At 42.8% G+C, this 24,910-nt stretch overlaps 1 protein-coding gene across 1 annotated transcript in view; it reads right to left on the bottom strand.

Annotated features, from left to right (window-relative positions):
• Positions 1–24,596, bottom strand: part of MRE11 (MRE11 double strand break repair nuclease) — a 434,841-nt gene extending 410,245 nt beyond the window's left edge. The window contains exons 1-3 of the mRNA XM_089655629.1: positions 24,567–24,596; positions 11,752–11,823; positions 5,390–5,522 (exon numbers count right to left, since the gene is read on the bottom strand). Coding sequence (XP_089511755.1) covers positions 5,390–5,522; positions 11,752–11,774 — 156 coding nt within the window. The 5' untranslated portion in view covers positions 11,775–11,823; positions 24,567–24,596. The remainder of the gene's footprint in view (positions 1–5,389; positions 5,523–11,751; positions 11,824–24,566) is intronic.
• Positions 24,597–24,910: the final 314 nt, after the last annotated feature.

Raw genomic sequence — 24,910 nt, 5'->3', positions numbered from 1 at the left:
CTGCTACTCTTCCTACCAGTCCATCCCCCACAGTTACTACCTTTTGTACCACTAGCCCCTCCCTCTTAGGTTGTAAGCTCCTAACCCTCTTGTATTGAACTGTATTGTTACTGTATTGTCTCCCGTTATATTGTAAAGCGCTGAGCAAACTGTTGGCGCTATATAAATCCTGTATTATAATAATAATAATAAATGAGCCCTTAACCATTTGACCTCCAGAAGGTTTTATCCCCTTCACGGCCACAGCATTTTTTGGTATTCAGCACTATATTAATTTAGCCAAAAATTGCGTGGTCAAGCAACAATGTACTCAATTAAATTTATATCAATTTTTTCCACACAAATAGAGCTTTCTTTTGGTGGTATTTGATCACCACTGGGTTTATAATTTTATTACATAAATTATATAAATGAAAAAAAAGACCAAACATTAAATAAAAAAACAATATTTTCTAATTTCTTCAATAAAAAAAAAAAAAACTAAAAATCTAATTTCTTCATAAATGTAGGCCAAAATGTGTTCTGCTACAAATCCTAATAAATGTATATTAATTGGTTTGTGTGAAAGTTATAGCGTCTACAAACAATGGTATATATACTGGAAATTTTCACAGCTATAAATGCTATGCTGATAATGGTGGTGATTAGTGACTTATAGTGGGACCGTGATAGTGTGGAAGGCAATCTGGCGCTAGCAGACACTGGCTGGGAGCAACGATAACTCATTGACACTAACATCGCTAGAGACTCTAATACAGTGATCAGATATAATACTGTATTAATGACACTGGCTGGGAAGGGCTTAACATCAAGGGGTTAAATGCTTAACAATGAGTAATATGCGCAACTTTAACTCCCTGCTTTTCAGAGAGAAGACACAGCCAGATCATGTTCTGTGTACACAGAATTCTGTGCTGTGATTGGTCACAGCCGATCAGCAGGTTTTAAGCAAAATCATTGGCTGAAACCAGCTGACAAACTCATGCTGTGTCCAATCACAGCACGGATTTGCAGGGGGTGCGCACACGGGAGCCCCAGACCCAGAAGAAAGCTGCTCATGTTCATGTACGCTGCTATGACTGCACCTGCCACCTACTTGTAGTACATTTACTGTAAGAGGGTCGGCAATTGGTTAAAGTGCATCTGTGTCCAGACAATGGATATTCATCTGTTTGCAACTACTTAACACACATTTATACAGCGGCAAAAGCGTGGGTGTTAACGCACATATGCTGGGCAGCACCTAGCACAGAGCACTTAATCACCTGCCGACTGCAGATAGCCGAATGACGGCTACACTGCGGCTGGCCAGTTCTGGGAGGGCGTCATATGACGTCCTCGCAGAACGCACTCTCTTGCACGCCCCCGGGGGTGCGCACCAGGCGATCTCCGTGATCGCTGTGTCCTACGGACACAGCTGATCATGTGATGTGGTAAAAGGCCAATCACAGCGGCCTTTTACCACGTGATCAGCCGTGTCCAATGACATGCTGATCACTGGGAAATGCAATTGCCGGTTCTCGGCTGCACTTTCCTCACGCTGTCAAAGCGTGAGGAGAGTGCTGCCGAGAACCGGCAGTTGTCAGAGCAGGGATCGGCACCGATCATCAGGGCACTGTTGATCAGTGCCCTGATGATCGGTGCCCAGCAGTGCCACCCACCAGTTCCGCCCACCTGTGCCCAGCAGTGCACCCACCTATGCCTAGCAGTGCGCCCACCTGTGCCCAGCAGTGCACCCACTGTGCTCCCAGCAGTGCCACACACCTATGCTCAGAAGTGCCACCTACCTGTGCCAAGCAGTGCCACCCACCTGTGCCCACCCATATGTGCCCACCAGTGCCACCCACCTGTGCCCACCAGTGCCCAGTGCCACCCACCTGTGCCCACCAGTGCCCAGTGCCACCCACCAGTGCCCATCAGTGCAGCCCAGCAGTGCTGCCAGTCAGTGCCCAGCGGTTGTGCCAGTCAGTGCCCAGCAGTTGTGCCAGTCAGTGCCCAGCAGTTGTGCCAGTCAGTCATTGCCCAGCAGTGATGCCAGTCAGTGCCACCTATCAGTGCTGTCTATCAGTGCTGCCTATCAGTTCCCATCAGTGCTGCCTATCAGTTCCCATCAGTGCTGCCTATCAGTTCCCATCAGTGCTGCCTATCAGTTCCCATCAGTGCTGCCTATCAGTTCCCATCAGTGCTGCCTATCAGTTCCCATCAGTGCTGCCTATCAGTTCCCATCAGTGCTGCCTATCAGTTCCCATCAGTGCCGCCTATCAGTGCCCATCAGTGCTGCCTCATCAACGCACATGAGTGAAGGAGAAAAATTACCTGTTTGAAAAAGTTTATAATAGAAAGAAAAACTTTATTTTTTTTTTCATATTTTTTGCAATTTTTTTGTTTATAGCGCAAAAAGTAAAGTGCCCAGCGGTGATTAACCTCCCTGGCGGTATTCCCGAGTGTAGCTCGGGGTAACATTTCAGTACCAAAAGCGGTAACCCCGAGCTACACTCGGGAATACCATGCGGCGCTGCTCCGGCATGTGTTCTTCACTTACCTTACCCTGCGCTCCCACGATGTGTCCCCTGCAGCGTCCCCGGCCATCTCCTCCGGCCGATGCCGGCATCCGGCTTCTGTGTCCTGTCCCTGTGATGTCGGGACGTACGGGCGCCGGCGGCGGGAAATTTAAAAATTTAAAAAAATGTCATATTTTTTTTTTTTCATTTTACACAGTAAAACATTGCTGTTTCAACCTATTTCACATACATATTGTCCCTAATGCTTTGTCCTGTGCCCTGCCTGCATTTTGTCTGTTCTTTCTGCCTGGAAACTGAGAAATGTCCATGGCGTCCCAAAAGTGTCCCTTTAGGTCAAAAGCAGTTTAGATCAGCTAGAGAACAGCGATAGTAAATCAGAACCACTTACAGAATTGAGTGATGATTCGTGGGGGAAATTCGTCATCAGAAACTGAAAACGATTTTGCGACTGAGCTCAGCAATGTGCGAACTTGGCGCTCTATTTCACATTTCAGTGTTTTTGGTTTGATTATATTATTGAATTAAATTTTTTATTATTTTTATATTATTTTTATGATTATTTATTAAATTATAATTTATGATTTTGTGTTTCAAATTTTATCATACCCGGGATGTTTACTAGACTCTTGTTCGGTCAGATTTCAGTGAGTTTTTCCTAAAAATTACAGCCTACAATAAAAAAAATACATATTTCCATGCAAAAAAATGGTACCGCTTTCAGCACCAAAAATCTAAAATAATCATACCGCCAGGGAGGTTAAGTACCACCAAAAGAAAGCTCTATTTGTGAGGAAAAAATGATAAAAATTTCATATGGTTACAATCTTGCAGGACCGCGCAATTGTCATTCAAAGTGCGACAGCGCTGAAAGCTGAAAATTGGCCTGGTAAAGAAGGGGGTATAAGTGCCCGGTAGGCAAGTGGTTAAGACAACTTTTGGTACCCGCTAACTATCGGTAGCCCACGGGACCAGCTCCCGATCATGTGACAGCCAATCACAGTGGTCACATGATCGGCCAATCTTTTCCATCACCCTGGCATTTCAAACTTTAAAAAAAAGAAACCGCTGGGGCAGGTGGGAAAGGGTTCTATGTAGATAGAAAAGCGACAGCAGAAAAAAGACCCCGGGTCTATCAAGTCTGTCTTTTTTTTTTTCTTATAATTTATCCTTTTTTTTTTCCTATAAGTTATACTTTTTTTTTGTTAACCTTTTTGTCTGGATATAGATCTGTGTTTTTCCCCGTGTTCTTCATCTTGGATTCATATTGAAAATACTACCCTCTTGAACCTTATTCATTCCTTTTATGCATTAAAGGGTTTCAGTCATGTCTCCCTGCCACCTCTCCCCTTTTCCTTCCCTTCCTCTAAACCAGTGGTCTCCAAACAATGTGCCTTTGCTTGCTTTTATCTGGCTCAAGGGGCACTATTTCATCCACTGATCCCAACAATGAGCCAAATTTCCTCCAAATGACACAAACGATGGGGCACAATTCCTGCCACTGACACCAGTGAAGGGGCACAATTCCTACTGATGTCACCAACGATGGGGCATAATTCCCCCCACTGACACCAAGGATGGGGCATAATTCTTCCCAATGACACCAACAATGAGGCACAATTCCTCCCAATGACACCAAAGATGGGGCATTGTCTATTCCCACTGACATCGGTACTTTTTCTACTCCCCAATAGCCACAGTCTGGCCTCCCTAATGTCTGAAGTACAGTAAATTGGCCCTTTGTTTAGGGTCAGAATAATCCTGCTCTAGACTGTACACAATAAGTTCCTGAAGTCACTCTTGATAAGTTTTATCCCCCAGACCTTTCACCATTTTTGTTATCAGTCTCTGAACTCATTCTGTCTTATCAATATCTTTTTGTAAGTGAGGTCTCCAGAACTGGACACAGTATTCTAAATGAGGTATACATGAGGATCTATATAGGGGAATCAGAACCTTCTTCCACCTGCTGGAAACCCCTCTAGTGATGCTTTCTAGAATTCTGTTTGCATATTCTTAGCAATTAGTAATAGAGCTTTAACAAGCCACCCCTGGCCACAAACTGCAGGTCCTGTGGATAAATACATCTTCACAGTGCACAGTGGAGGCACTGAAATCACAGCCCATCTCCCCTTACTGTCTCTGACAGCATAAACATGGCATCCTGCCAGTCTACTAATGTGAACAAACAGCAGGTGCTGTATGCTGTTCACAAATGACAGGAAACCCTAATTAGGAGTCTCTTCTATGATCTTTGAGAATTGCTCCACACAATGCCTGCCAGGACTCTTCTCTATGATGCAGGATTATTGTTACTGCATTGTACTTGATATGACAGCTAGCCGGAGAGCCTTAAAAAAGAGGCTTCAGGGAACCAGATGCACAGATATGGGAATAAACTAGACTTACCCTTGCAGCATTTAACCCTTGCAGTGTGTGTGGGGGGAGTCTGCCTGGAGTGAGGCTTTAAGATATTTGATCTTTACACATGGGCAGCAGACAATGTACATATTACACAAACAAAAAAAGCAGTATATAATCAAAATATTGCTTTTCTCCTTTTCATTGTACAAAACAGTCAGAAGCAAGGACTAGAGTGTTAGGTAAGAGGTTTGTGTCATTATCACTTACAGCACCTCACTGTGCATTAAATCCTATTATTCATGTAATAACAGTCAACTATGTAATGGGCACTTGTGCAGCTGCAGCATCAAGACCCTGCTGTTACTTCCAGAAAGGGTCCTCAATTTGAGGAAAATGACACTGAAATGGGAGGTAGAAAAAGACGACTAACAATGGATAAGACCTGGCTCTTCTCCGGTAGTCCCTTTCATATGAGAAGCCATTATACAGAATTACTCCACGGTTACCTCATTATCTCTCGCCAGTCGCAGGATCTCATCAAAAGTCACAAAAGTGTCGTTCCCTCGTATTGCGTCTTTCTCCATGTAGCCCAGGTGGATGTCAGTCGCCACCAGGATCTTAAATGTGTCTTCATCATCTCTATAGAGAAGGAATAAAGGTGACATTTTATATTCTTTGTTTAATAAAAGAATCCAGCCATTAAGTGCGTGATACAGGAATAGACAGTATCATAAGACGGTGAACATGTCCATTCAGTGAGAATAAAAAGTAAAATCATGGAAAAGGGAGAAAAGAATTACAGGTACTGATTCACACAATATGCAATGAACACTTAAATCAACAATAGATCTAAGTGGAGAATATAACCAAGTACTATGTGGTGATAAAGTTCTCCAGGATGGCTGGGTTGTATGGATCGTAAGAAGGAAACAAATGTGTTTTTTTTTTGTTTTTTTTTTATGTAACAAAAATGGGGGGGAGGGGTTGAAATAAAAGGGGGGAGACAGGAGAGTGGGCGTCTTGAGTGGGAGTTTACCAAGCATTCACGATGGGATATGGCATGGCTCATAAGTGGACCCCAAGTAAAGCATTTCCTTCATCAGAGTATTTAAAGGCATTTCAATGGAACATTTTTGTGTAGGCCTGATGTTGATCATGAGAGGAGAAGAATATGACTTCCATGTGATTCATTTCTTCAAATTTGGAGACCCACAGAGACAAAGCAGGCGGGTGTGGATCTTTCCACATTTAGCAGCATTGACTAGATCAGTGGTTCCTCAAGGCATCCTTTAAAATCATGGACAATGTCAAGGCACCCTCTGAAATTATGGACAGTCTTGAGGCACTCCATTCTAAAATGTAACAAACTATTATAATAGTTTTATATAACGCAGCAACATCCACACAGTAGGACACCCAACATTATTCTTCCAAAGCAAATACACCTTTGCACGCTGGTGCTGACTAGCATTCCATTGTTTCTCTTCTCCCTCAGTTTTTCTCTGTCAGCTAATGTGACCCCAGTACTGACGGAGAGGGGCAGGGGAGAGTTAAACAAGTATTCTGTGCAGGTAACCGACATCCTCCCTATCAACTGATGAGGCCTTTGGTTGTCAGGATGCCGGTGGCTAGAAGGTCGTAATGGTGCACAATGAAAATCTGTGATTTGTATAACTTAAAGGCAGGCTTGTTGCAACCGTTGGCTTGTATACAAGTTTTGGGCAATTTGTAGACATTTTGCCAAGGCACCCCTGAAGAAACCTTAAGGCACCCTGGTTGAGAAAGGCTGGACTAGATGATAGTTGCTATCATCAAGATATGTAAAAGGAAGAACTAGGTGTCCTCAGGGAGGACTTAATCTGTGAATTTTTGGGAGACCCTCTTTACCTCCCTCAAGAATGGTGTCAACTTCGGGCAGGAGATGAGTGACATTTTAATTCACAGTGGTTCTGGCAATTCAGGGTTAGTTTTTGATAATACAAAGGACTGCATTGTCCTTATATAACACACGTGAATGCGACATTAGCAAAAGAGCTTTTTCACACATGATACAACACGTTCATAAGGAGAATAGCATTATAATAAAATAGAGAGAGCCTGCAGCTTAAAGGGAATCTATAACTTTTATCAAAAGATATATATAGTGTGCACACCTGTGAACGTACGTACAATCATGTGAAAAAAGAAGTACACTCTAAGGCTACTGCTGACTTTTTCAACATATTTGAACAGGCACACATTAAGTCTTGATGAAATAGTGCCTACAGATAAACAAATAACACAGGACATTGACAATGTGTGTTTATTTTTATTATCCAATTTAACAAAAAAAGCCGATTTGTCATATGAAAAAAAAGGAATTTTGACTTTTTGTAAAATTCCATATCTTGGGAATACAGTATAGGACAAGAGCTGAATATTCATAGACCATGGTATATTTCCGGTCACCCCCCCCCCCCCCCTTCTCCCCCTTGGGGGTACCCTTATACTCTTAACCCACTCTGTGTGCAGGAGAACGGGAACAGAGAAGAGGGTGTCAAATGTCCTAAACTTTAGTCCAAGATACAGGAATTTACATGTAAATCAAATGAGAGCCAGCAAGAAGGCCACTCTGCAAGAGAGATCATGCAAGGTGAGTTCTCTAGTAAATACAAAAGGTGGTTACCGCAGGGCAGGGTCAGTTTGGTGCAATGAGAATTGCTGATTTCTTCTCATCCTCTATTTTGTAGAACAATCAAGGAAGAATCTGCACTATAGGGAAGGCATATGTTGACCTGAACTGAGTCATGGAAATTACCAGAGCATCCAATGCCAGGTCTAGAAGACGTCTGGTCCTGGCCACAAGCAGGCGTTGTTGAACCTGCAAACCAGGATGTCCAAATCTGGAGTCCCTCATTTCTGATACAAGAAGATGAAGATGTCAGGATGAACAGATCATTCTCCTTAGTCAAGGAGATGATGACTGAGGAAATCCACTATCCAAAATGTTGACTTTCCCATTGGAAATCTAGCAAGCTAGATTCCTTTCTTGACTGGAAAGTAACACAGGGAAGTTGAGAGATGGAGTTTTTTTTATCCCAGGCCAACAGAATGTTGTGTTGGAGAGACCTTGAGTGGAAGTGAGCAAAGGCAAAAGTCTCACATAAGGCAAACATGAGACCCAAGACTCTCACGAAGAATCCAACTAAGGGATGTCTTTTGAATCTTAAGGTCCGATCACAAGATCTTAGAGAAGTTAGTTTGCTTGCTGGAAGAAAAACTTTTGCCTGGGTCATGTCTAGAATAACATTCAAGTATTTCAGGTGAAGGACAGACTTTTGAAAACTGATTACCCAACCAAAAGCCTGAAGAATCTGATTACCCAACCAAAAGCCTGAAGAATCTGAACGGATGTTTGCAGGGAGATAAATCCTCCAGAAGGTCATCTAGGTACCCTGTAACTTGGATGCCCTGAGTTCTTAAGAGGGTGAGTCGAAGAGTAGGCACCTCTGTGAATATTCTGGCATTTACTAAAGCTGAAGAGTGAAAAATAGAAACAAATCAGCTTCCAGGCTTTATTGCCAAAGCTTAATTGAACAAGCTGAGGTTAGAAGCTGATTGGCTACCATGCACAACTGCATAAGACTCTAAGTGTATCACTTTTAGTAAATCCTCACCAATGTGTTTAAGGGTGCCTACTCTGTGTGTTAGAAATTTTAGTAAATTACAACTTTATGTAAAAAAAATACAGTTTACAGTTTTAGTAAATCTACCCCTCTGGGCATAACGGCAGTGTGGCAAATTGGAAGTGTTTGTCTCCTACTACAAAGTGCAGAAAGCACTGATGCAGTTGCTAAATGGTAATATGTAGTTAATTATCCTATGTCTCTGATGCCAAGTATTCCCCTTGTTTCAGGGAGGCAATAACAAATCTTGCAAATTCCATGTGAAACTTGGGGACACAAGGTACTTACTTAGGAATTTTAGGTCATGGATAGGACGAATACACCTGTTGGGTTTTGGTACCATGAACAGATTTGAATAGAATCCCTTCAACCTGTGTTCTAGAGGGGACTACAACAACTGCTCCCTAGACAAGAGATGGTTTAGGGTAGTCTGAAAATTTGTCCTTGGGGAGATTTTAGATGGTTTGAGAGGGCAGTTTGAAACTCTATTTTGCATCCTTTGAAACAACAGATTGAAGCCAAGAGTCTGAGATGTCTGTGACCCAGAGGAGTGCAAACTCTAACAGATGTCCTCCCACTCTTAGGAGTGTGGGTAACCCTTCAGTGTGAACATGGATTTAGAGTTGATTTGGTGGGCTTTGTGTTCCAAGTCTTGAGCCAAAAGGAATGGCTGCATTTTGGCTTTGAAGATGAAGTCTAAGGGGAGCAATGGGGTGCTCTGTGTTTTGAGGAGGTAGGATCCCCTGAGAGGGAGGTTTTATAGCCTTTTGCTGTAAAATAAAGAACCTTTCTTCCTGTGTCATCTTTTATGAACTTGTCAAGTATATCGCCAAAAGAGACAGACATTCTCTTTCAAAGGGCATACGAGTGAGGCATCTTTTACAGGCAGCTTTTGCTGAGCAAGCTTTCAGCCATAAGGTTCAGCACATATAGACAGAATTTAGAACCATTTTGGAAATTTGTTTCATAACTTGTTCTAGGGCATCACAAAAGACTTAAAGTGATACTAGAGACTTTTTTTTTTAAATAACAAACATGTCATTCTTACCTGCTCTGTGCAGTGATTTTGCACAGAGCAGCCCAGATCCTCCTCTTCTCAGGTCCCACGCCAGTGCTCCTGACCCCTTCCTCTTGTCAGGTACCCCCATAGCAAGCAGCTTGCTATGAGGGCTCCCGAGCAGGTGCACTCCCAAGCTGTGGTTCTGCGTTCATTCACACACAGAGCCACAACCTGGCCCCGCCCCTTCCTCCCCTGATTGGCTTCCTGGCTGTGACTGACAGCAGCGAGAGCCAATGACTCCCAATGCCTCAGCCAAGCAGGAGTGAGTCCCTGGAGAACCAAGACTCTTCAGGGCATCGTTGGATCAGGATGGGGAACAGGTAAGTTTTAGAGGGGGCTGGGGGCAAGCTGCAGACAGAAGGTTTTTTACCTTTATGCATACAATGCATGAAGGAAAAAAAAAATGTGAGCCTTTAGAACCACTTTAAGTATTTGTAGTCCAACCAGAGTTTAGTATAGAAACAAAAGGATCTTGTTAATTGTTCAATGTCCACTGTCATAACTGTGGTTTGACAAAAAGAAATTGCAGCAATAGCTGGCTGCAGGGCTGGACCTACAAGAGTAAAGACAGCCTTTAAGATACTCTGACATTTTCTGTCTGCAGAATCCTTAGATGAAACAACATCTTCTATAGGCACAGTTAGATGTTTATTTAAGCCTGAGACGGCAAGGTCTATTACATAAACAGTATTTTTTTTTAGCTAATTCCTTTTTCCATTTTTTCTCCACAGTTCTTGGAGAAACCAATTTGTCAATGCAATATTACCAAGTAGGGTGCAGAAAAGAAACACGCGAGTCTGGAGAAGTATATACAGCAATCCAGGTGTCAACCATCCTGTAGTGAAGCCCTTGTGGCAAAAGAGCAGCAGAAGTGCTTGAGTACCATATAAGGGATCTGGGCAGAAGTGGCAGTAATAGTGTGACCTGTGTGAGGTAACACCCAGTCATCCACCTGAAACTAAGCTCTGAATGGTGGAATCTTAACTGCCAGGTTTGAACGTTTACACATCATAAGTGAATACATTCAAAAACATTCAAGATTCCATGATAGCTTTAGGGTAAAAATGAATACTATTTAGGGGACATTAATAAATATTTTGCAAGCTGTAAAGTTATCAAGTCTCATACCTGCTTGTAAGGCTACAGTAACGTTCTGATAACAGAATGAAACCATTTTACCTTTCCATTACACAGCGTGCATATCCTGTCCATTCCAGAAAACCCCTCTGGGGGAGAGGTGTTTTCTGGTTCTAGAAACTGAATGGACCAATGCTCTAGACCTATATAGCATCATCCTGCAGCACTGGTGTATTTAGGTTTTGTGCTGCCCTAGGCAACACAAAATATTGTCTGTCTTCCACCTACACCACCCTCCTAAACGAGAGTCTGACACCGACCAACAGACCACGCAAGCCCTGCCGAGTCGAGAGAACCTTCAACAAGAACATCCCCAGAAATGAGATTCGGGCTCTGCATAAACCGTCAAGCAGCCTGGTGTTGATCCCACCTGGTCCCTATGCCACATGTGTCCCTTCTTCCAGAGGGGGGGCACCGCCACCCTCCTGAAAAATGCCACCTTAGGCAAATGCCTTGTTTGCCTTGCAGTAACCTGTCCTGCAACTAATTACTCAGTGCCAAGATAAGCGCACAAGCAGGATCCCGTGCCCAAAGCAACATTACAGGCCATCCCTACAGCATGAGATCTGGTTCCCAAGGCATCACCGAGGTTGCACAGCTTCTATTGTTATAGTAGAAGAGTTGATCAAAGAATTGATTGAAGTTAAAAATAAACTGGTTAAGTACAGAAGCTTCATGAGGAAATAGATTCCATACCTAAGGAAACTAGCAAAAAACAGAGGTCTCACGGAGTGGGGTACGGATAGATATGCCAGGGATAAGGAGGTATGCCAGTGTCCAGTCACCTGAAGGTAGCAGTCTATAACCCATTGTGAATATCCAGCCTGTGTGCTGTGCTGTACAATAAAGTTAGTAAATACACCCCTATATTTACCATCACCTCAGACCCATGAAATTAGTATCCAATTGGGATAAGAATGTGGAACCTGGTGAAAAAAAAAATTTTTTGCTCAAATTTTGATACAATTTACATTTTAGGTAGAAATGGTCTTATCCATTTACTTACAGAGACCCCCCAGATGAACTCATTTTTCAACTCTTCAAGTGACTGCAAAAACAAGATGGAATAAACTCTCGCCTGCAAAAAAAAAAAATACATAAATAAAAGTAAGCATGTAGCAGTCTGTAATTTTTCCTTTACATATCACATACAGTAATTTTTTTATATAATACATGAGAATGGAAAAGTGTGCAGCACAAAAAAAAACAGTTATCATTGAAAGGGCAGGCCTAAAAATTAGACTAAAAGCCAGAATTGACCCTGATGTATGTGTGTCTGTGGTATAGGCATGAAAAAGAGTTTTACAAAGACCTGAGAAGAGTTAGAACCTCTGTCGCATTTTACATGCTTCCATTCTGGTCCTGAAGAAACAACAGTAAATAGGGGGAAATTGCACCCGAACACATATCCCCATTTGGAAATTTCCCCTCTGCCCCTGTTCTAGCGACAACTCCAAAATCTCAGATTTCCCTTCACTTTAGGACACATTCACAGCTGCGAATGGGCCAAACAATGATTAAATGCGAGAACCCGAGCTTCAGGAAGCAGCTCCATTGAAAGCAATGGGAGACTGCTGGATCCCACAGGTAATCATGTCTGTCTACATGCAATAGCTCATTCAGTGGCAACAGAAACTGGCGTAGGTGTTTTACACAAAGCTTCTGGGTTCATTCTAGCTAGGGGGGGCCCGCAAGTGAAGCAGTGGAGCATTGTAGGGGAGTCACGTAGGTGGAGGTCACACATATCAGGGGTCACAGAAAGCGATCAGGCAGTTGTATAGCTGTAAGATAGCTTTCATTAGAAAGCCAACAGTCGGCTTGTGGCATGTGTGTAAAATCCTATACTGCCACCGCAAACCAGAACCGGAAACACTGCCACCGGAAAAAATATAGCAAATAAAAAACTATAGTACATACAATTTTTACACAAGCCATATTGCAATTTGAGGTTATTAAAAATTAACTTCTCTTTTCAATCTGAGGCCTCTGTAGTTCTCTGTAAAATTCAATTTAATGTGGCATTCAGGAGGACCCCAGAAATGTCAATTCCTGCTTGAGTGATTGGCTCATCGATTTCCCAGAAGTCTGCACTAAGATACAAGTAAACTAGTTAAATTTTAGGTACCACCTAAGATAAGAATTTTAGCTTTGGCAAGGTATTCCCTAAGAGTGAAATACTTCTAAAAGGATGCTAACACTGCAGCTTTTCTTATTAGACACTGCGAGTGCTCCAGGTGATTATAATAAATCCAGTCTCCCCATTCAGATTCAGTCTGTGAAGGACATGGTGAAACAGCTATTTCTTCTCAGCAACAAAATATAGGAATTTGCTACAAAGTTTAAACTCTTTAACAACTTGTCTACCGGGCATTTATACCCCCTTCCTGCTCAGGCCAATTTTCAGCTTTCAATGCTGTTGCACTTTGAATGATAATTGTGCGGTCATGCACCATTGTACCCACATGACATTTTAATCATTTTTTTTCACACAAGTAGAGTTTTCTTTTGGTGGTATTTAATCGCCACTGGGTTTTTTATTTTTTGCACTATAAAGAAAAAAAAAATAAATAAAACATTTTAAGAAAAAAGTTTTTCTTTGTTTCTATTAGAAAATTTTGCGGGTACTTTGTCTCCTTCACGGATGTGCGTTGATGAGGCTGCACTGATAGGCAGCACTGATGGGCAGTGATGAGGTGGCACATGTAGGCACTGATGGGTCCAACTGCTGGGCGGCACTGATGGGTGACGCTGCTGGGCACTGATGATCAGGACACTGATGAGTGCCCTCATCATCAGTGCAGATACCTTCTGTAACATTTGCTGGTTATCGGCAGTACTTTCCTCATGCTATGACTGCGTGAGGAAAGTGCTGCCGATAACCAGCAACTGTATTTACTTGGTGATCTGCTGTGTCATTGGACACAGCTGATCACGTGGTAAAAGGCCACTGTGATTGGCCTTTTACCTCATCATGTGATCAGCTGTGTCCATAGGACAGAGATCATGGACAGCGATGGGTGTGCGCCACTGGGGGTCTGTTCTGGAAGGACGTCATATGACGCCCTCCCAGAACTGGACAACCGCGCTGTAGCCATCTTTTGGCTATAGCGTGGTTGTGAAGTAGTTAAATAAAAGTACAAAAGCACACAGAGATTATAAAAAATATTAAGAAGGTTTTGGGGTTTTTTTTTGAGAGAGGGTGTTACAGGCCACTTAAAGTAGTAGTGAACCTAAAAAAAATACTAGCACATTATGAAAGACTTACCTGAGAATGAAGATCTCCAGCGGCACGCTGTCACCGCTGCAGAGGCTTCCATCTTCACCCAGTCTTCCTTCCGGGTTCTCGGGCTGCAGCCATTTGAATGGCCGAAGCAGCACTGACGTCACTCCCGTGCATGCGCGCAGGAGCTACGGCCTTGGTACACAGCTCCGAAGGAACGGAATGTGTATGCCGTTCCTTCAGAGCGCATGCACTGGTGATGTCACTGGCTGCCGCTCACTAGAATATCTCCTAAACAGTGCACATTTAGGAGATATTCATTTTACCTACAGGTAAGCTTTATCATTAGCTTACCTGTAGGTAAAAGTATAAAAAATGAGTTTACTACCACTTTAAGGTGGTCTGAAAACTGTCTGAAAACCTAAGCTAATGCCTCTACCAGAGTCACACAGACATATACATTTAGAATCAGCAAACACAAATGCTCAGAGCCTCTGAGGAAGAGGCAAGTCCTCGAAACGCGTCAGCCTATTGGATGTCTACACTCCCTATTGCGGACTGCTACTCAGCACAGTGTTGACCCAGCTGTTCTTTTATGACATGCCTTGACTTTATTGCCGTATGTGAGTACAACACCTACTTTATTCCTTATTAAACATTTTTTATGGTAATGCACTAGGCATATCAGGGTGGATAAAAATCAATGTTTTTTTTAAAAAAAATAAAAAAAATCTGATTTTTTTTATTTAAATCGGATTTTTTTAAATAAAATGCTTTTTGAGGAAAATTTATTACCATCCAAAGGTTATTCCATCATGAAATAAAGATTAGTTTTTTAATTTTGTAGAATAAGGCTGTATAGGTTTAATTGTTTTGGTAAATAAATTCCATGAATCCATTCACAATGTCATGCTCTTCCAGAGGTTTTTGTAAGATTATTGGGCAGTTTCTCTGCCTACAAGATATTATCACAGATGCTCGGTATACTTTTGCAGTTCTCAAAACTGAATTTGACTCAGCGGAGATCACATGCCTCTTCTTCACAGCAAAAATGTTATAACATGAACAGAGTTAAGAAAAAGACCTTAATCCTAACTTCTACAAACCTATGAATACAGAATCAACCCCTTCAGTGCTAAGTTTCAAGAAGTTCAGTGAATAGAATAGAAACAATATTTTTCTGATTGTTTGGAGTGGAATAGATCTGCACAAGAAGAAGGTGAAACTAAGTGTGAGGAGGAAGGGGCTGACAGTCTAAGTTTCTTAAAATATATATATTTTGTTTAGCCAAATTAGTTACCAAACATGGATGTTTGTTTAAGCAAATAACATATGCTGGAATGTTATTGTTTCAGTTGAATAAATCTATTTAAATTGTTATTATTAAGGTAATGATTATTTTTCTCCTTCCTAAGTACAACAGAAAAGTTGTCCAAATATGAATGATTAACCTATTAAATTGGGGATAAAAAAACTAATATGAAAAGTTGTTATTCTAAAAATCTTCATCTACTTGCATATTAAAGTTATACCAGCAAGAATTAGTCTTTATGTAGAAAACTAGGATTTAAATCAAGCCTTACTGACTAGTGATTTAAATCAGTTTGATTTAAATCAAATCCACCCTGAGGCATATACATTTAGGGCTGATTATACATAAAATCCAGTTAATGTACCAATATGTTTTGGGTTGTAGGAAGAATCTGGAGCACCTGTGGAAAGCCCAAACAAACACAGAGAGAACACAACCACTCAATATAGAATTAAACAAGTGCATTCATTATATAGACATAGAAAATCAATGACCATAGAGAAAAATGAACTGATCCAGAGATTGCATAATGTAATAAATCTCACAAACTATAAAATAAAGATGCAAAAAAAAAGCCAACTTCTTTGTGCTGGGATTAGTCAGAGAATAAGAACTGCGGTTACAGGATCAATGAAGGCATAGCAGTACCTGAAATAGTTTTTACAAGGAGGCCTGAAAAAGAAATTGCCCGTATTGCTTTGCTTTTACAATATATAACTGAATTATTCAATACCGCAGACGGTATAAATCATCCAAAGGTCCCAGTAGATCGGAAAGAAATTATTCATCAAAGTGGATGATGTTAAGGAAGCTCTACTGAAAAAAAAAATAGTGTGCATAGGCAATGGAAGCCTTTATATACTGTAAATACCATGCATGCCTAGAAGAGCAAGCAATCTCAAGTCCAGGGAGGGGACTTTTCATTTTTTTCTGCTATGATCTGATTTCCTTAGAGGGTGGTTACTTTCATTCTCCATGGTCCCACTGTATGTAAGAAGAAGCCACCCTCTCTTGCTCACTCCTGAGATGGACTGTAGACTATGGGATTTGTGGTCTGAATAGAGCACTGTACATAACCACAAGTAATTTGCACTGCTCCTTCCAAACAAATGGAAGTGAGGGGGAAAAGGAGACGTTTGGACCAAATAAAGAACTTTACAAGAAGGCAGAAAAACACAGTAAGAATATCTATACATTAAGGTAGAAAAAAAACATTTTGTGTGCAGCCCCCCCCTCCTTCCATGAGCCTGATCTTGATCCAGCTCTGTGACTGACAGCAGCCGCTCTCTCTCTTCACAGGCCATGGAGGCTACAGCAGAAGCCAATGGCTACTGCTGCTGTCAATCACAGCCAATGATGAGGGGGTGGGGCCGAGACACCCTGTGTCCGTCAATAGACACACAACGCGGCTCGGAATTAAGCCTGCACGAGTGCCTCCATAGCCAGCAGTAGGGGGGAGAAGCCAGGAGTGCGAGCAAGGAACCCCAGAAGAGGAGGATTGGGACTGCTCTGTCCAAAACCAGTCTACAGGGCAGGTAAGTATACCATGCATTGTATTTTTACCTTTAAAATCACTTTAAAGCGAAGCTCCACCCAAAATGGGAAGTTCTGCTTTAAGCCTTTGTCCTCCGCTCCCCATTAAGGATTGGTACCTTTGGGGAGCGGGTACCCAAATTTGACAGGTGCCCACTCCCACTGCAATCGCCTAGGCAATCGGTAGCAGAAGTTTATCCCCCCCCCCCCCCCTCTCCCCGTTGTCTTCTGGGACACGTGACAGGTCCCAGGAGACTACGGGACCATTCACAAATCACAGCGCTTTTTGCGCATGCGAAATGGGCTCCCGACTAAGAAGCCACAAGCTATCACAGCCGGGTGCCCACACTGAAGATGCCAGCACCGGGGAGAGAAGACAGCCCATGAAACCATCCGTGGTGAGGACAATGCTGGACCGAGTGACAGGTAAGTGTCTGTATTTTAAAAGTCAGCAGCTACAGTTTTTGTAGCTGCTGACTTTTTTTTTTAAAGCTGGAACTCCGCTTTAAGTAGTTGTAAGTTTAGTTGTTGTGTATGGATAATCTTTGGAGAATAAGGATATCACTTAAAGTGGAACTTTAGCCATAACAACTAAAAAATAATGTTCTTTAGCAAGGAACATACATTCCATACTAATAATTATGCAAGTAAAATTAGTGTGTGCTGTAAAAGCCTGAAGAATTTCCCTTATGTCTTATTGCTGGAAGCTGCCATTTTGCTGAAGTCCAAGCCCCAAAACAGCCGTACATCATAAAGTGGAACTAAACCTATTGATTTAACAGTTTCAAAAGACAGTTGCATTCCTGGAAAGCCTGGATTGCTAACTGTCACATTTGCTTGTGTGCTCAATCAAACTGTCAAACCATCAAATGGCTGGTTTGACAGCTGGAGATCAAACAGAAGCAGCTTCCTTGGCTGTAAAGGATAGCAGAGTTTATTTCTGCTTTAAGGCTGTCAGCAAGTCATCCTCTACAAATACAGCAGTACCTAACAATGCTTAAAAATAGACAGCAACTGAGCATGCGCAGAGCAGGGTGAGATAGTGTGTTACTGGATTTTAAAGAGTATAGGCACATACTTTTAATGTTTTACATATCTATACCTGCAAGAGGGGCCAGCCTGAAGTGATCAAGCAGGACATTCTGACTAAAGTACCACTTTAACCACTTGAGCTCCAGAGGATTTACCCCCCTTAATGACCAGGCCTCTTTTTGCTACTCGGCGCTTAACTAATTCAACTGATAATTGCGCGGTCATGCAATGCTGCACCCAAACGAAATGTACGTCCTTTTTTCACACAAATAGAGCTTTCTTTCAGTGTAATTTGATCACCTGTGCGCTTTTTATTTTTCACGCTATAAACAAAAAAAGGCCAAAAATTTTGAAGAAAAACAATATTTTTTACTTTCAGCTATAAAAAATATATAGTAAACTCAAAGTTGGTTATAAATTTAGGCCAAAATGTATTCTGCTCCATGTTTTTGGTAAAAAAAATCCCAATAAGTGTATATTGATTGCTTTGTGTGGAAGTTATAGCGTCTACAAACTATGGTATAGATCAGTGATGGCGAACCTATGGCACGCAGAGCCATCTCAGTGGGCATGCCAGGAGGAAGAGAGGAAGAGGAAGAGGAAGAGAACGCGCTCTCCTGCGCACCGGGCGATCTCCGTGATCGCTGTGTCCTGTGGACACAGCTGATCACGTGACATGGTAAAAGGCCAATCACAGCGGCCTTTTACCACGTGATCAGCCGTGTCCAATGACACGCTGATCACCGGGAAATGCAAATGCCGGTTCTCGGCTGCACTTTCCTCACGCTGTCAGATCGTGAGGAAAGTACTGCCGAAAACCGGCAGTTGTCAGAGCGGGGATCGGCACCGATCATCAGGGTCACTGATCATCAGTGCCCTGATGATCGGTGCCCACCTGTGCCACACACAAGTTCCGCCCACTTGTGCCCAGCAATGCGCCCACCTGTGCCCAGCAATGCACCCACCTATGCCCAGCAGTGCGCCCACCTGTGCCCAGCAATGCACCCACCAGTGCCCACCTGTGCCGCCCACCTGTGCCCACCAGTGCCACCCACCAGTGCCCATCAGTGCAGCCCAGCAGTGCTGCCAGTCAGTGCCACCAGTCAGTGCCCAGCGGTTGTGCCAGTCAGTGCCCAGCAGTGATGTCAGTCAGTGCCACCTATCAGTGCTGTCTATCAGTACCCATTATCAGTGTCGCCTATCAGTGCCACCTATCTGTGACACCTCATTAGTGCTGCCCATCAGTGCCACCCATCAATGATGCCCAGCAGTGCCGCCGGTCAGTGCCGTCTGTCAGTGCCGCTTATCAGTGCCCATCATTTCCTGCATATCAGTGCATCATCAGAGCCTCCTCATCAATGCTCACCAGTGCCGCCTCATCAGTGCTACCTATCTGTGCCGCCTCATCAATGCCCATCAGTGCTGCCTATCAGTGCAGCCTCACCAACGCACATCAAAGAAGAAATATTACCTGTTTGCAAAATTTTAGAATAGAAGCAAAGGAAACCTTTTATGTTTTTAATTTTTTGCTCTTTTTTTATTTATAGTGCAAAAAATAAAACACCCAGTGGTGATTAAATACCACCAAAAAAAGCTCTATTTGTGTGAAAAAATGATAAAAATTGCATATGGTTACAGTGTTGCATGACCGCACAATTGTCTTTGTTAAGTGCAACAGCACTGAAAGCTGAAAATTGTCCTGGGCAGGAAGGGGGTAGAAGTGCCCGGTAGGCAAGTGATTAATTCCAGTGTTGGCACTTTGAAATAAAAAAGTTGGTTTTGTGTTGCAGTTTGGGCACTCGGGCTCAAAAAGGTTCGCCATCACTGGTATAGATACTGCAATTTACGCCATTTTTCTGCTATACAGCGCTGCGCTAGTTTAACGGACAATTGCGCGGTCATGCAATACGATACATAAATGAAATTTACATCCTTTTTTTCCCCACAAATTGAGATTTCTTTCAGTGGTATTTGATCGCCTGTGCGGTTTTTATTTTTTGCGCAATAAAAAAAAAAGCCTGACAATTTTGAGGAAAAAAAAACAATATTTTGGACTTTTTGCTATAAAACATGTCCAGTAAAAAAAATGCAAAAATCAAATTTAGTCATAAATTTCTGCCAAAATGCATTCTGCGACATGTCTTTGCTAAAAAAAATCCCAATACGTGTAAATTAATTGGCTTACGTGAAAGTTATAGCGTTTACAAATGGCGGGAAAGATACTGGAATTTTTAATTTTTATTTATACTAATAATGGCGCCGATCAGCGACTTTTGGCGGCAATCAGCGACATATGGCGGCGACCAGCGACTTATGGCAGGACTGCGGCGGACATTTTGCCGCTGGGGGGGAACTGACTTGGGGTCACTGACATCCCCAGTGACACCAATACAGTGATCAGTGAAAAAAAGACACTGAAACTGTACTAATGTCACTGGGGAGGAAGGGGTTAACATTTTTAGAATTTGCAGTGTAAGGGGAGTGCTTTACTAGGGGGCGGGGTGTGTACTGGAGGGAAGGGGGGGGAGGGAGGGTGGAGCTGATCGAGGGAGAGAAACTCTGCAGCTTCTCACAAGCTGTCAGAGAACTGACACAGAACAGGGCTGTGTGTAAACAATGCAGCCCTGCTCTGTGTCAGCGATCACCGTCAATCGCGGGAAAACGGCCGTTAAAAACCGGCCGTGACCTCTCGGCTGACGCTCGCTGTTGACACCTGCGGGACAGGTTAGGGCGGGCGCGTGCCCCCTACCTGTTTTGAAGGCAGCCGTTTTAAAACGTGCTTTTGCCTACGAGTGCCGCCCTGCCACCGTTTATATGCGGTGGCTGGGCGGCAAGTGGTTAATAAAGTAAAACTAAACCTTCCGCTCCTTTATGGCCAAAGAAGCTGTCATTTCAGCCTCTGTTTGATCTGCAGTCACCATGGCGTGCACATGTGATCAGTTATGACACCAGTCGTTTACTGGCTTGACAGCTCAGTTGAGAGTTAACACAGGCACAGTAATAACTGTAAAAAGATATCAGTAATGGCACAACTTAAATGTAACCGTTTTGGAGAACAGCTAAATTGATGGATTTAGTTCCACTTTCATGTCACTTTGAAGGGTTAAGCAAGCCATAGACAAATCAAAAACTGAACGAAAATTCTTGTTGATCATCGAACCGTTCATTTTACGAATCATTAGTGTGCCAACTGCAATACACGATTTTCATGCTGCAATCAAAATGCCCAATCCAACACTCTGTTATTTTTTTTGTTTTTGTTTTAAAACAAGTGATCGACAGAACGTGCAGTCTTTGAATCGCCTATGGCCAGTCTTAGTTCATCACTACCGAATGCATATTCTGGGTGCCCGTATATACAAACAAACTGAGTAACTCTGACAAAAAATTAAAGCAGAGCTATAGGCACAACTTTTTTCTAATTTTAGATGAAAAGTAAGGGAGGGTTATAAACCCTGTCAGTTTTTTTTACAATCTGTGTCCTATTGGGGAGATTTCTCTTGACTTGTCTCACAGCTAAACAGAAAGTGAGAGGAAATCCCTGCAAATTAAAGGGTAAGTTCACCTTTTTAAAAAAAATAATAAATGCACATTTTTTGCAGGTACAAATGTGCATTTATTATTTTTTTTTTGTTTCTGGAGCCTCTAAAGCAGATCACTGGTGCCATGCAGGACTCCTGCAGACCTGTCAGTATATCTGCTTGCCCATATACGGGATGTACAGGCAAGCAGATATACTGACAGCAAGATTCAATGAACTACCACGGTGCTTTACAACACTGTGGTAGTTAATTGAGAACTACATGCCGACAGCCACTAAGGCAGAACACCAGGAGTAAATTACACGGCCGGGCAGGCAGAGCCCCGCACAGCCACGGTTTTTTTAAATTGTGACAGCTAGCTGGGAGGAGAAGATCCGCCGCTAGCAGTCATAGCGGGGGGAAGGTCCAGAATATGGGTGCAACATGTAATATGTTACGAAAGGTGAACTTATCCTATAAAGGAATCCCCTGGGGTCCCCAGTTCACCAGAACTAGTGTCCCCATTGGAAGATTTAACATCTATTACTTTTCTGGAGACAACCCAAAATTTGGGATTTTCTTTTACTTTCAATGACAATTATAACTAGGAAAAATAGAGAGGGTAAATCTCCATAACAGAGGCAGAGGTAGCAATAAAAAATCCTAGATTGTAAGCTCCCAGGATGAGGCCCTCCTAACTCTCTTGTATTGAACTGTATTGTTGCTGTATTGTCTCCCATTATATTGTAAAGCGCTGAGTAAACTATTGGTGCTATATAAATCCTGTATAATAATAATCCAACTCCACTCGATCCAAAGCTAAAAAAAAAAAAAAAAAAAAAAAACATTTTGCCTTTAGCTATACATTAAATAATGTGCTTGCTGTAGGTGTAGAATATTTACAAAACTTCCCATAGATTACATCATTCTGCCTTGTTGATTGAGCCCTGGTTCACACAGGTGTGGCTTGTCATGAAATTTGACCGTTCCAGATCACGACAAATCGCACACTATTGCTGGCAATGGAACTGCTCAAATCCGCAGCAGTCACACTGATTTTGAAAGTAGTTCCTGCACTATTTTCGGCAATTTTTTTTATTTTCGGCAGGTGCGACTTGCATAAAGATATGCGCATGAAGTTGCACAGATGTCAGGCAAGTTGCAGCTGAAGTCTCACTGACCTGCGGCTTTGAAATCGCCCTACTTCAAGTGATTTGGTGTGAACCTAGGGTAAGGGGGTATGTGAACACAATGTATAAATACATAAGTGGTCCATATAGTGAACTCAGTGTAGAGAAATTCACCTTAAGGTGATCACAGAGGACAAGGGGGGGCCCTCTCTACGTCTGGAGGAAAAGAGATTTAATCTCCAAATAAGGAAAGGCTTCTTTACAGTGAGAGCTGTGAAAATGTAAAATAGACTCTTTGAAGAGTTGGTTCTGGCCAGCTCAGTAGATGATTTTAAAAAAGGCCTGGATTCTTTCCTAGATACACAGAACATAACTGGATACTAATATTTATAGGTAAAGTTTATCCAGGGAATAACAGATTGCCTCTTGGGGGAACTGGAAGGATTTTTTTTCCCTCCTGATCCCCCAAGAGGCAATCAGAATTTTTTCCCCCCACTGGAGCAAACTGGATCATGCATTTCTTTTTTTGCCTTCCTCTGGATCAACTGTGTATCTGGAGGTTTTCTATTTTTTTTTTAATCTCTGTTGGTGGAACTGGATGGACTTGTGCCTTTTCAACCAGATTCACTATGTAACTAGGATGTTGCCTAGAGCAGTATTTCTCAACCTTTTTTTAGCCAAGGCACCCTTTAAAATTATGGACAGTCCTGAGGCACCCCATTCTAAATTGTGAAAAACTATTCTAATAATTTTATATATTGCAGCAACATCCTCACACGTAAGACACCCAATGCTAAAGGTCAGGGCTTAAAATGTCAAGTCTTGAGCTACTAGCCAGGCCTTGGGGTTACTTGCCACCAACAGACATACACAGAGACACCTGTACACACACACACCCGTACATACACACACAGAAACATGTACACACACGCACAGAGACACATGTACACACACAGGCACATACAGACACATTTACAGATACACACACACGTACACACCACCACCATCCCCCCAAAAAAATTTGCAGTACTTCGTTGTTCACTCACAGATCCGGGTACTGCACTCTAGGGGGAGGCAGAGAGCACAGCACCCACTCCTGCCTTTGCTTTCACTGTGCTCAGCTATTGAGCAGTCTGACGGCTCCCAGTGCCAATGACAGAGCCGGCCTGAGCTCCAAGCCTGCTCAGCAAGACGGCCCTGGGGGACACACTCGCCCCCACCATAATTTCCACTCGCCATTGGCGAGCAGGTGAGTGGAAATTTCAAGCCCTGCTATAGGTGATTTATTCTTCCAAAGCACAATGGTACTGACTAGTATTCCAGTGTTTCTCGTCTCCCTCAGTTTTTATCCATCACTGAGCTAATATGACCCCAGCACTGATGGAGAGGGGAGGGTCAAACTAGGATGCTGTGCAGGCAACCAACATTCTTCTTATCAACTGATGTCATTGGTTGTCAGGATGGCGGTGGCTATAAGGTCGTATAGTTGCACAACTGTGGCTATGAGTAACTAAAAGGCAGGCTTGTTCCACCTGCTGGCTTGTATACAAGTTTTGGGCAATTTGTAGACATTTTGCTAAGGCACCCCTGAAGAAACCTCAAGGCACCCTGGTTGAGAAAAAGGCTAGACATTCCCCTCACGTGTGCAATTCAAAACCCCCCCACACACACACACTCTCTCCTCTCTCACAGTAGTTCTAAGCTCTGCAATGGAGGCGATAGCAGACCACACGTGTGCGTGCTTGAGAGCCTGCTCCTGTGATGATGGGGGTGAGCAGTAACAGATAGGAATGTCTTAGCAACAACCTAGCAACAAGGCTGGACAGGATGATGCCATCTGTGGGAGTTTTTCAGGCAGCACACAAATGACCTACACCTATAGTAAAGGCATTATCCAACTTTAGTCAAAGCTGCAGTTTTTCTCTATTTTTGGGTGGGGGCGGCTAGCCAAGCAGTTATCATGTCGTAGCAGGCAGAGGCAATGTATACATCTATAGAGGCAGAATGAAGCAAGTCCTGGCACACAGCAGAGGAAGTATGTCCTCAGTCACAGCATTGTGCAGCAATACCCACCTCACTCTGCAAAATCCCGGGAAAATGTGAGCATGCTGGGAGGAGCAGACTAAACTACCACTCCCAGCATGCCCTGCTGTAGTCGACCACATCATCATCTCACACACCGTATCTATCCCTTTCTACCTCAGAACATCCCACCTGACACCAGAAATACTATTTTTACTGACAAAAAAGTACATTTTCCCCATTCTTCGTAAATACTTTATGCAACGCTTTTAAAGAGGCCAACTGGAAGAATGTCTATAATTCTCGGCTGTTTACCGTCCCTCGGTTTCCATATACCCGAAGACCAAGTTCCTTTAGTTCCCAAGCAATGCACACTAACAAAATGGCCACCCAAT

The sequence above is a fragment of the Staurois parvus genome, unplaced genomic scaffold, assembly GCF_062004578.1.
Source record: "Staurois parvus isolate SC_StPar_1 unplaced genomic scaffold, SC_StPar_1.0 ptg000858l, whole genome shotgun sequence".
NCBI lineage: Eukaryota > Metazoa > Chordata > Amphibia > Anura > Ranidae > Staurois > Staurois parvus.
This window is presented reverse-complemented; position numbering and strand designations above follow the sequence as displayed.